Source organism: Falco biarmicus, chromosome 9 (assembly GCF_023638135.1).
Source record: "Falco biarmicus isolate bFalBia1 chromosome 9, bFalBia1.pri, whole genome shotgun sequence".
Taxonomy (NCBI): domain Eukaryota; kingdom Metazoa; phylum Chordata; class Aves; order Falconiformes; family Falconidae; genus Falco; species Falco biarmicus.
Genome location: NC_079296.1, coordinates 32,976,855 through 32,989,986, shown reverse-complemented (window position 1 = coordinate 32,989,986; position 13,132 = coordinate 32,976,855). Strand labels below are relative to the sequence as shown.

Here is a 13,132-nt window from a genome sequence, read left to right as displayed (position 1 = left end):
TTGTGAAAAGGACTTGCCCAATGACAGTTGTACTCAAAAAAGACTAAGTAAAACCTGAACCAGAGCTGGGGCTTTAGTTCAGTATCTGAACAAGTAAACAGATGCTTTTACCCAACTGAGAAGTCCAGGCAACTCCTACTAAGACCAGCCAGAGGATTACCATTGACTTTACAGAGATTTAGATAGGGCTTAGGTAGGACAAGTCAGCCTTCACATGCAGAGGCCTCGTGTGCTGACTTTTCATGGGGCTTTGTTTCTGCTCCAGCCACACTGAGACTTCGGTTAAACGAGGGCTTGAAGCTGGAAAGTGTTTCAGTGAAGCAGATTGGTCAAGTGAATTAACAGCAGACACCCCAGGCTTTGGGAAACTGCCTAAAGCCCTGCAGATTTTAAAGCTGTCCCTCTCTTTTCATTAAGGTTGGCTGATTAAAAAGCCAGTCCCATATTGAAAAGCACGAACAAAACTATTCTTTGACCATGTAATGCATCACATCAGGACTAAAACCAGGCAGGTATTTTTAAACTCATCCCCTTAATGCAATGTTTGCTTTAGAGACTTTGATCTCACCACCTCCTCTGACAACATCAAATTCTTGGGTAATTCACACATGACACAGCACTAAAGAAGGAAAAACAATTTCAGCTGTATTGACTAAGTATCTTTTTTCCATAACAGCTCACATTTTTACCAATATAGCAACAAACCCTTTACCAGTGGTTTGGAATGAAAGTTACATCAGGTATATATGTGCAGGTGTGTTGATGGTCTGACCTAGTTAAAAAAAAAAAAAAGCAAAACCAATCCCGAAAACAGAAACCATTACGCATTGGAAACCAACACTGTACACATCAACTACTCCCCATACACAAGTCACAAGTGCAATGTCCTTTGAAAAAAAATCACTCCTCAAAGGAAACCCAAAGAGGCAGAGTTTTTAGTGTTATGTTTAGTGAGATCATGTGGGCGTGTGTTGGAAATCACAGGTTGGAGGTTTTTTTAATTTTTTTTTTTTTATAAGGCAAGAGGTTTACGTTCCAGAAGAACAGATGGGGTAAAGAATGAAGAAATGTTTTGAAAATGACACATTCTTTCAAGTTTCATTCTCATTTGACATAACGTATTACAAAATAAAGATTTTTTAAAAGTGCTATATGCTTTGTAAGTCTCATCACAATACGTAAAGCAATATTTTACACCTGCTGCCTAAGACAAAATGTTAGTGGCAGTGTTAGTGATAGATTAGATTCTAGCTCTCCCATTTCCCTCAATGTCTGGGACAACCTCCTTCATCATGCTTCAAGAATAAACAAACAAACCCCACATACACATATTCCAGAATCATTTAGAGTCATCTTCTGAAGTAAGAGACTCCATGATGTTGATGACTGTTCACTAGCGGCTTGCTTGATACCAAACCCAAGCTCAGTCTACCCAGTATCCTGTGGCTCTTTGATCAGCCAGTACGAGAGACAAAACGTTGAGAGGTTTGCAACCATAATGACAGTGACAGATATGCCAAAGGGATTTAAAAAAATTCCAACAAAAATCAAGTGTAAAAAAATTGATCTGCCAGCTCTCAGCTGTTAGCCAATTTTAAAAAGGTAGAGCAGTTTGCAGTAAACAATGATATTTTAAATCTTCAAGGAGATACAGAAACAGCCCTCCCACCCAGCAATCAGACGTGAAGGATTTCTCCAGCATGGTCTTCTGGCTCTGTGTAATGTGAAGAGTTTGTGTCTGAATGGTGAACCCCAAGCATTTCTTTACTTTCAAAGTTTGGCTCCATTAGTGCAGGTTTTTCAAAAATATTCTTTTTGCTAGTTTCTGGACAGTTTTGGACATATATTACTCGGTTATAAGCTTTAAGTCTTTTCCACAGCTGTACGTACACTTTGCATTGTACGTACATGAACAGAAGTCCTCCAGTGAAACCAATAGCCACAACCACCAGCTTAGTCCAAAATGGCCACTCTAGAATCCCTGGAAGAAAGAAAATAAAAAACAAAAGAGGAAAGAAAAAGGACATGGTCAGTACTGGCTGGACTATGTTGGATCTCTCAAAAACATCAGTACGGAAAACAGTAAGGAAACTGTCACAGAGTTTAGGTTATGCAAACTGTTCTTATTTTGCCATTTTTCTTGTTTGGCCTTTTTTCCCCTCCTCCCTTCAAGTCTAACACATGCAGACTTCTACTTCATGTATCACATTTATTCGCACCCACCAGAGGAAAAACAAAACAGTTGATCCTCTGTGCTTGAGCCCTTGTGCAGCACAATCATAAACACAGTCAAGGTAACAGCCAGTAACATGTTTAGGCCATTTTACACCTGCTTTTAAACAAAAATTGGATCAGATTATGAAAGGCTTTCTATGGCATGGTTTCCTCTTCATAGCAGGAGATGCAACTCAGTGACCCAAGAAGTCTGCTCCACTCTGTGATCACACAGTACATGGAGTCACAGTCTTCAAACTAAAAGGGAATGACTGCTACCATCTAGCTTGACACGTTCAGTGACAAAGACCAGACAATTTTATCTGCACCAGACCTAGTAACTTGTAGTTGAACTACAGCATCTCTTCTGATGCAAAACCGCAAGTGCTGGAGATGCTGAAGCATTCTGGCACGCTTACCCTCTGTCATTAAAAATGACCATATTACTTTTCCTGAATTTGTCTAGCTTGAACTTTTAGACATTGGATCCCGTTACATCTCTATCAACTCCTTTTAAATGAAAGAGTATTCGTTTTATACATCTTCTGCTTACACAGGTCCTGTACCCACCCAGCCTCTCTCCTCTTTGAAGATAAACAGCATCACAAGATGGACATGAAACCATGCTGAATCATCCACTACCAGGTTTCTCAGAGAATAAAATCATGGCCTTCCAAGTCTTCAAAGTTTCTACCAAGACACGGGCTATTGTTCTTTTGGAAACACATGGTAGCATGGGAGGAATGAAAATATTTTAGTCCCAAAATACAAAGGGCACTGCAGCGTGACTACCGATTCTCAGACGGGCTGTCTGATGCCGTCTGTACGCAGTGGTAGTATGTGCTTGCCCCGGTGCAGGCATGAGCATATAGCCACACACACTCCTCAGCTCACTACAGCGACCCCCAGATTTAGAATCCAAATGAAGGAAGCAAAGGTGGCACTATAACACGTACTAAATATTCACACTATTCCCCCTATTCTTGTTCATCTAATGTACTTATTGGCTACAATTACCTGGAGATGATAAATCTTTGAAAGCATATGCTTTTCATTATCATACAGAAACCATACACTGAAAGGTCAGTAATTTTCGTGGAAGAGATGGGGTTGGATGGAACAGAAACTAAAATATTCCATTCAAAGCAGCTTCCTGACTGAAGTCATGAACATTCAAACTACAGCCCAAATAAGAAATGACAGCAAAACTGTTCAGTTTAAAGTGTGATTCTGCTCTGAAGAGACTGGAACAGCTCTGTGGATTTGCAGGTTTATTGATGCTCAGAGCCGCCTCTCCAGATGACGCTCTGGAATCAGCAGCATAACATTTTCCACCTGCATGTCTAGCTGGCGTGCAGTGCTCTGTGAGCAAGGACAGTTTGCCTTCTAATGGCTCCCAGCCTTGGTAGATACCTCGTCCTTTCTATCCCCACCTTCGGGGACCGCTCAACTGCCTGAGAAACAGCCCTGTGACAGCTGCAAATACGCAGCCCAGCATACCCAAAACAGATTTCCATTTGGTAAGTTTACAGTGGCACGCTGAAGAAAACCTACTATTCAAGAAGCTGAGACGTCCATACAGTGGGGTGGCAACCACTACATCAGTTGCAGTACACCTCATCTCAGTTACATGAACTGGAGCCCTAAGAATCAGCCCAAGTTCCTTGTGCTTCAGGAACAACCAGTCATAACATTTTTTTTCCCAGTCTAACGTGGCTCTCACAGGAAACTTGTGCTAACCCACCTCGCAGATGACCAAATGGGAAGAAAACCCTGTTGATTTACCTCAAAGGTTTGGATTTAGTTTCCTCTTACTTCTTCTCTTTTAAAAAACTGTCCTGCTTTTGCCCAGTTAAAATGTAGCCATAGCAGCAAAAAAAATATGCCTATGTCCTTATCTGCTCAGTAAGTGTTCCAATTCAAAACTAAATTAGCTAAGGCAGTGCAATTTTGTGTCTGGCTACAGTGGATTAGCTCTGATATCTCTGCATTTTATAAGTGCAAACTAAATTGACTTGAAATAGACTTAAAGAGCACCCACAGATTAATTTACACTCACTTAACTAAATCATTTTAGATATGCTCTTTTAAACCAACCCAACCTCAGGCTAAAGCTGACTAGTCTATAAACATCACCTGCACACTCATGCTCTGCATCCTCTCTGCATTCAGGATAAATAATTATTCCAAGAGAATAAGTGGGAAGGAAAGCAAGTAACATACCAGTAGTCTGTCCCTGTTTAATCTCTTCAGCGGTCCTGTCTATCAGGACATAGAGAGACCACACAACACAGGTGATGGCGATGATATGGAATGTTACAGAGCACATGATCTTCCTCCTCTCGCTGGCTGTCATCTGCAGCTTCTCCCACTGGCAAGAAACCCAGAAGCAAAGCAAGGGATTAGGTGTCTGCTGTAGTTACTAGTGAGTATAAAAAAATAACAGTAAGAACAAAAACCAGGCAGATGAGTACCTTCCTCCTATTTTAAAAAAGGATTTTAAAAGTCAGATGGCGTTACTGCTCTGACATGTGCATGATGGCTGGCAGCTCACCCTGCTGTGACAGGAGCCATCCTGGTGCCAGAGGGGACCTCCCGTGCTCAGCTCCCACCCGGAGCCTCAGCACAATGTCATCACATCCTGCTTCTGCACGCAGGGGCAGCTCCAGCACAGAGGGACCCTAGTGCCAGGCCTGGCAGTGCAAGCAAGGCTGCTCCTTCCCCTGTTCCCCACTCACAGCGGGCACCCACAGCCACGCACCGCAGTGGCAGAGGGTACCTTTCCTCAGGCATTCAGTAACACACTGCAGCAAAAGTGGTACATGATGCAGCTGACCAGCACGGGTGAGACATCGCACGCTGAACTCTGTTAAGAACCCCCCAGTGCACAGTCAAGGCTGTTCAGCTCTCAGCTCAAGGCTGTTTAGTTCTCCCCTCCTGCGTCTGGGGGTTTCATTCAATCTTCACGTATATTTAACACTACTTACAGCAGTGACACCCGTATTTTATTTTCAGTGTTTCAAGTGCACTTCAATGCATATGCCCCAAGAATATACAGTAGAACTGGAATGACAGCTTTTTAAGTGAGAGGATGCAGAAAATTAAATCCCCAGATCTGCATCTATCGATAATGCTTATACAGCCCAAATGGAAACCACAAAGTCAGGTCAACATAATTTAGGAAAGTTAGAAAGAAACTAGACAATTATAGATGCTTCTACTATACAGGGAATTGTTCAAAAACAGCTTCTATTTTTTTTACCTGAGATACCCTGAAGCTTTTGTTAAATTATTTTTTTGGCAATTTCCCCAACGTATATGATGAAAGTTTTTGCAGGTAGGGTTACACATCCCTCAGTGTATTTGTTTGGAACAGAGAGTTTAAGATGGGCTTTTCCTAGACTTTCACAAAATATATGCTGGGGCACATAAGCTTCTCATACATACCTATTTGTTTCTACAGAGGTGCATTTGATGTCTCCTAGACTAATTTGTAGAAGAAGAGGACTTCGACGGGAAGGAATAACATGGAAGAGGACTGAGGATGACCTGACTGGTAGGATTGATTATGTTGAATTACTGTTTCCACTGCTACAAATACCAGAATGGTTGAAACGTGGACCACAGACTTTGTGATCCCCTCTGTCTTGCCAACAATCAATCTCTTTGGCCAGTCCAAGCCACATGTCCAGTTCTGTAGGCACCCAAATCTCATTGTGGCACAAGAATTGAAGACTTGCAGCAATGACACGCTAGATGTTATGCTAGAAAGCATGTTTTTTCAATCTTTTTAGAAAAAGATTGGACAAAATGTTCCCTTCGGATATTGCATTTTAAACACCAAATTGCTTTTGCATCTAAACCAAGGTTTTATTAAACAATACTTTTGACAGAGTATAAATTAGTTAAATTATTTTCTCAAAATGTAAGCATGTTAAATCTATTTGTGAATGCTTTTACAGAGCCACAAGGACTTGCATTTTGACTAATTTATATTCCTCTCTTCTGTTCCATAGCTTGAGCTCCTCCACTGGACAATACCTCCTGTGAACTGCTGGCTCCACAGCCACCAAACCAACCCGCACCAACTCATCTCTTCAAGATATGACTGCACAGCAAAGAAGCATTCTGCAAACTATGCACTATCCCAGAGAGGAAACTAGAATCTGTAGGTACCTGCTGCATTATACCGATGATACAGCACATGGCATTTCCCAGTCAGCAGTTCTGGGGTTTTAAAGTGTTGTTAAACCAAAAAAATCAGCAGAAAATTGAGATTTAATGTCTTTTTTTTCCCACTGAAATTTTAAAATAGAGCATCCCTCTCTTGTCTCCCCTCATCTTCACTGGAGCCGTGACACGTTTTGTTTCTCATCCTCTTCCCTTGGTAACTTGGTGTTTGAACAGCCCAATGCTGCAATACAACCTTAAGATGCTGAGGAAGTTTAAATCCATTTCTGCTCTACAGACAAGCACAAGCCCTATTATTTGTCCCATCCTGTTCATAATCACGAGTTCCACACTGTTTTCTCCTGACTGACAGGATACCATAAAAGCTGAGCTGAAGATACAGAGGCAGCTTATCTTCTGGCTGCAGCTGAACCTCTAAATTATAAATATATTTAAGAGGTAAATTCCTTCTTCTCTTTTCTGTTTACAGCTCTGTCCCTACCTTTTGGCATCTGGTCTCTTTCCCACAGATGACCTGTTCAGATATAACTAATGATGCTGAGCAACTCATTTCTGAAGTTCTCACAGGGCACAAATATTCAGAAAATGTTTCCCACCCACTCCAGGCAGAGAAAGCACAGGAAAAACAGCAGCCAACTGCCAACTACAGCAACTTTTTTTACTTGGGATTCTCTAGAGCAACTTCCTTAATGGTCTATGGCTGGGCTGTGCAAAGTATTGTCTGTGCAGGTAACAGAGCCTATGAGGGACAATATTGCAACTCAGAGGTACGATGCTCTGTGCCGCAAAGACAAATCTGCAGTTTTTAGAAGGCACTGATGCACCGCAGTCATAAGCAGAGGTCATCCTACCAACTGGACGTGCTAAGCTATATACTTTGCAGACTGTAGATCTCTGCAAAAAAATAGGTGGTGTTTGAAATCTGCTCTATTTTCTGCTAGGAGTCACTTTTAGGAATTGGACAAGTTCTCATAACAGCTTTCAGATGGCTGCAGTCCAGACTTCCCACCATATGTGATTTAGACTCATCATAATTGAATGCAATGTTTCTCGTTTATTCTAGTTCCAGAGTGAGGTTATTGTTATTAACCTCTTCCACTTTTGTAGACATGGCAAGATTTGTCTGTGCTGAGAATACCAGTGACTTCCATCTCAAAATCCTGATGGTAAAGACCAATTGAAATTGGAAGCCCGGAGGATGTGGGATAACAGAAAGGACACAAGAGCAAAACTGGCCTTACAATGCAAACAGCATTTAGGTATCTATACTTTAAGCTACCAGACTTACGAAACGTACTTTTCTACAAAACAAAAAAACAGGTTCTAGCAATGTGAAGTGTGCAAACCTAGTCATTCACAATCTAAGAAAAGGTAAAAAATAAAACCACATTTATTGGTGAACCTTCTTCTACTTACACTGTCATATTTTCACTAAAATAAGTTTGCTCCTTTAAAAAGAAAAAAAAGCTATACATTTTAACCAAAGTACACTCAGAAAGTGATTTAAAGTGTAACCTGAAATCCACATATTTTCAAGAGAACTTCAAAGCTATGTGGATCTTGGAATAGCGAACTAAAGCAGGTAATGGTAATACAAAACTCCTTATTTAAAAAGAATGTGGATAACTGCAGAGCAAATACTTCTTTGCATCAGCCGTAAAATGTAACTGCAAAGAAAAAAACCAGGCTACTGCATGCACATACATGTATGCATGTGTATGTATATACATTTGCACACAGAGAGTTGCAAGGTTACAACAGCGAACTCTCAGAGCTGGATTCCACCGATGCTGGATTTGCCAGGCTGAGTGTTAATTTAAATCCCTTGGCACCTATCAAAACCGACCAGATGTACTGAGGAACCACAGAAACATGATAAATACACAGGGCGTGCTGTGGGCTCGTGGGCAAGGACAGCCTCTTTTCAGAGTGGATCTGTGTTTAATGAAGCATTTCCTTGGGGAAGCAGGTCTTGTGCCTACCTTTCTCAAAGGCTTCAGTTTCGTCTCCATGATGAACTCATACTTGCACAGTTCACAGCATCTCGTATCCGAGCTCTTGATCCATTGCTGCAGGCAGGCTTGGTGCACAAAATGAAGACTTCCCGTGCAGTGACAGGGGGTAATCAAAGGGCTCTCATCGTCTCCTTCACAGTGACATATCCTGAATCAGAAGCAAAGCTACTCATTAGGAGAAGAGGAAGCAGAAAGCATGGGGAAGAGGCATGTAATACCTGTGATCACACATGGCTGTCCATTGAAGATCTCGAGATACGTATCAAAGGAATATGTTCCATAAAGGAGCTAAAACTAATGAACTCCACTGCTGCACAAGCACATACACAGGCACAAAGTAATTGAGCAGACACTACTAACTAGACAGCTGCTTTCTAACAAGAGGCAGACACACAGAGCCTGACAGAAATGCAGTATTCAAAAGAAACAGGGTAAGAAATGACAACACTTCATCTAGAACAACAGTACTTAACTGAAAATAGCATTTAAACAGATCAGGCAGCACCTCCCAAGACAAAATAGGCACAGAGAGGTACAGCTACTCATAGATTACAATCTGAAACAGAAGATAAAACAAAATGCCCAAACCAATGGGCTAACGGCCCACTCCAGTATCACAAAGAGTTAATTTAGACAGCCTGGATTTTACACAAGAGAAGTCATTATTTCTAGCGCCAATTGCTAGGAGACAGATCAACACCGCAAAGCTACAGCACTGAATCTCCCCAGAACACACTCTGAATGGACTAATAGTTTTGCTCTCCAATTCTAACTTTGCAAGAGCTGCTAAGGAAGCATCAGCTCTGCAAAATCCCCCACTTCCCTCACAGTCTAGCTGTGCAGCCAGCAAGGACACCCGATATAGCGTTACTACCAGGTGCTGACATTTTGATTTCCAGCTTCAATTTATACACAACCTTTGCATTGCACCAAACATCACTAAGTCCTTACCATGTGGAAGAGGTCACGAATTGAAAGCGGGATGGTAAGGAGTTCAGGGAATTAATGTAAGTTACTAAGCATATGTGAAGTACATCCTGGCATGCTGACATCCCTGTCTGTTACTGAAATCTCTTACTGATGTGTAGCATCTTGCCTCTTGCGACCTTGCTGGTAGCTGGCAAGTGGAAATGAAGGAGTGGGTGGATTACAACAGCATCTTGTTGATGACAAGCCAGTACAGAACTAGATTTTGCTGGTAATGAGGGGGAAAATCAAATAATATTGGCAAGTACTAACAAAGCCAGCTTCAGAATGTGCTGTCAGGGAGGAGAAAGATTAGGGTAGTAGAACAGGCAGACAGATGGGACATTTGCTCCTGTACTTGGTGACCCCTGCGCCTCAGCAACATTTTGGAGCTGGGATGGGGCAGACTTGCAGACAAGTCACCACAAAGACAGTCCAGAGCTGGCCGTTCCCACCACCTGTGCACACACAACTATTCCTCCATAGCTGAAACAAGGACACCCATCTTTTTTGGACTTCACACTACAGACATCACAGTGGCCCACCACTAAAAGGGCACAGATCTCCCTTTCAACTAAGGCATCCACAAAGCCCTTTATAAATAAAAAGAGTGCGGTGGGATACAAACTCTGAGGAAAAAAAAAAAATCTTGATCTATATTGAGCTGACCTCAAAAGCAATTTTCAATAGTCTGTTCTCCTCCTGGCTCCCCACCCTCTGACCAAACCAGCAGTGGCTGTCAGGACAACACAGTGCTCATTAAAAGCTAAGATGTGTTCAGCTTGACCTTTAATATGTGTAGCTGATTCTCTCATGATACTCCCAGTTTGGACACTAATAAGAGAAAAATACAATCTCAGAACTCCAAACCTGAAACAAATTGCAGGAGAATTTATTTGACTCCAAAGGAAATTCTTTTGCTTAGTAGCCTTGGTAAGTGCATCAGAGGGCTGCAGGCCAGCAGAGAATGCTGCATGCTTCAAATTGCACATATTAAAGCAAGGTGACAGGGTGAAAGGGAAGATAGAAACAGCACAAAGGCAAGAGAAAGCAGAAGGATCACCACTGCACATTGGAGGGCTTGAAGGTAGGTGGTTCTCTGGTAAACCAACCTGCATGTATCCCCCGATGTGGACACAGGGGAGAGAGGGGGGAATTTTTCTGACAGAGGGGAGGGGCAGTCAAGGTCACTGTCCTTCTCAACTGAGCAGAGCGGCGCCCGCTGCTCTTTTGATTTCAATTTCACTGAGGTGCTGTCCTCAAAGACGTCATCATCTCCCATATCATCAGAGCAGAAGTCTGTGCTTTCCACCAGCATGCTGGAGGATTTCTCAGCTTGGAAGTGACTGGAATAGCTCTCCAGTTCGTGGAACTTATGCAGGCTGCTGGTGCTGGAAGTGTGGGAGAAGGAAAAAAGGTAACGCAACAGTTTTTTGCTCCTTGAGGTGTCATGGTCCACTTTGTCCTCCAGCAAGGGAATATGTACGGCTTTATGGTCCTCTGCTCCTCCTGACGCACTCGAGTAGTTGGAAAGGGAAGGGATATAGGAGTGCTTAGAATTGCTAAAAGAAAGAGGTCTGAGGTGCAGCGGTTTCCTCTCTTTGAGATGAAATTTGTTAATCCTTACACACTGCTCTTGAGTCGGGGTCAATTTGCCTTCTGAGCGCGTTCGCTCCACATAGTCAAAGCACTCACTGGTGCTCTGTGCCTTCTGGTCCACGTCATTGAGGGACTTGGAGAATTTCAGGGTGCGGGTGGGCTTTACATTCTTAGAAGACCTGAGTGCCTGGCCCCGATCCTGCCCACGGGAGTTTTTCTTTGCTGCATGTAACGTGTCCTGACAGATTACTGTCACTGTGACCCCTTGTGTCAGAGGGCTCTGGCAGTGAGGATTTTTCAAGACAACAGCAGACTGCACTGGACTGTGATGACAACACTCAGAAAACACTGCACTGGAACTGCATGCAGAACAGTGGAATAAAAGCACAGAAAGTAAAAAACAATTACAAAAGAGAACACAGATAATTAAAAGTGCAGAAATGAGAATTATTGCTAGTGTGGGAATGGCAAACATAGCAGGGCCAAACAGTCAGTGGGATTCAACAAAGCAGTGTTAGACAGCAGTCGAGTCAAACAAATGGGATGCTTCATAGGGGAACCCCACATTGCTTATTCCCCATACACGTGCTTTTTCGGTTTTGTTTTTCCTTAACTTGAACCTTGCACAAACCTCATTGCAGCCACGCAAACAACACGCTTTACCTGCAGATGTCCTGGTTGGATGGCGTAACAGAAGTCCGAGAGAAGCTGTGAGGGGCAGAGATAGAGGTTGGACTTCCAGCCTGCAGTGAAGAAGTCAGAACAAACAAAAAAAAGCAAGTCACAAGTCGGAAAAGTTTGGTATGCGCAGCAGTCACCTTCAGGACTGAACACAGCATACAGTCAGTTATCACTCTACATCCGATATTCAAGGGCTAGTTGCAAGAAAGTGGCTTTACTGACACATGCTAAGAAAGAAGCTTACTCCTTGGAAAAGTAGGAATCAGAACAGAAACGTTTTCCCCCAAGGTGAAATGCAGCCATCTCTGGAGCGGAACCTGCCAGCTGTCAAACACTGCACAGAACAATAGCTCAGGAAATGAGCAAAGCTACAGTAATTAGAATAATTAGATGGAGGTGTGTGTATGGACTGGTCCCAATTTAGCTACCACATAACAGCTAATCCTTCCTCTTATAACGATGACAAGAGATTAGAGGCTTGGCGGGTTTTTTTTTTTCCACAAGACAGAACTGTCAGTAATTCAGTAACTCAAACACTATTTGGGGACCTATTTTCCATACTAGCATATGCACATGAGCACCATCTGCCAAACCAGAGCATTCCCTGAAGTACTCTTTGTACTTTGCGAGGCCCTTCATCTGCTCTTACTCTGACAGGGTCTTCCACCTACCTGCAGGAGAGGTGCAGCAGCAGTCACATGTTGCTCATCCAGCAAAAGCACAAAGAGAAATTGAGTAACTGAAGAATTCAGAACTCAGCTGAACTAACTCAAAAAAAAAAAAAAAAAAGGCAAAAAAAAAGCTAAGCTTGTGGCATATTTAACACTTAATAGAAAAACCTCTAAAATCAATATGGTAAGAACAATCAGCATCTCAAGTTGGGACTCGACGGGTTATTATTATTATAGGCCTTTGCTGCTGCTATATTCTGTGGGTCACTAACAGAAACCTCTTGACTCTTCCTAGAGGTTTTGGCGAGGAAGAGACCTGCGTTGATAACCTCGTAATAGAGAATCTTTAAACCCGGTTCTCCAATGTTCCACAGCTGCTGGACAGGCTGTGCTGCTCAGCCACTGCCGCAAAACACCAACTGCATTTCAAAATTCAAACAAAGGTTTACAGCTCTTTTGATCTGCAAAGTCTGAAACCCAGGAAGAAGCAATGCAATCAGCACAACAACAGAAGCGTCAGCACCATGCTGGTCTGCACAAAAACCAGCACAGCCAGCACAGACTTGGATTGGGCAAGTGCACAAAGCCAGACTAGGAGAGACCTCAGGTCATCAAAGGTGTGCTGCCACAGAAGCATGCTGTGCCCAGCCCTGTGCTTCAGCTTGGGATGCCACAGCTAGCTCAGTCATCACTGCTTCGATGATCTCGGGTCACGCTGCAACACACACACATTCTATCAGTCTCAGGACTCATCCAACTATACTTATTAAAAGCCCCTATGGTATATTTAAACAA

General features: G+C 42.7%; 1 protein-coding gene across 12 annotated transcripts in view; it reads right to left on the bottom strand.

Annotated features, from left to right (window-relative positions):
* Positions 1-620: 620 nt before the first annotated feature.
* Positions 621-13,132, bottom strand: part of MARCHF8 (membrane associated ring-CH-type finger 8) — a 99,511-nt gene continuing 86,999 nt past the window's right edge. For 10 of the 12 annotated variants that reach the window (XM_056351006.1, XM_056351009.1, XM_056351002.1 and 7 more), the window contains 5 exons: positions 11,649-11,728; positions 10,499-11,344; positions 8,388-8,568; positions 4,438-4,585; positions 621-1,981 (listed from right to left, as the gene is read on the bottom strand). In XM_056351006.1, the coding sequence (XP_056206981.1) occupies positions 1,677-1,981; positions 4,438-4,585; positions 8,388-8,568; positions 10,499-11,344; positions 11,649-11,728 (1,560 nt within the window). In that variant the 3' untranslated portion in view covers positions 621-1,676. The remainder of the gene's footprint in view (positions 1,982-4,437; positions 4,586-8,387; positions 8,569-10,498; positions 11,345-11,648; positions 11,729-13,132) is intronic. The other 2 variants (XM_056351012.1, XM_056351014.1) reach the window with 1 other exon arrangement.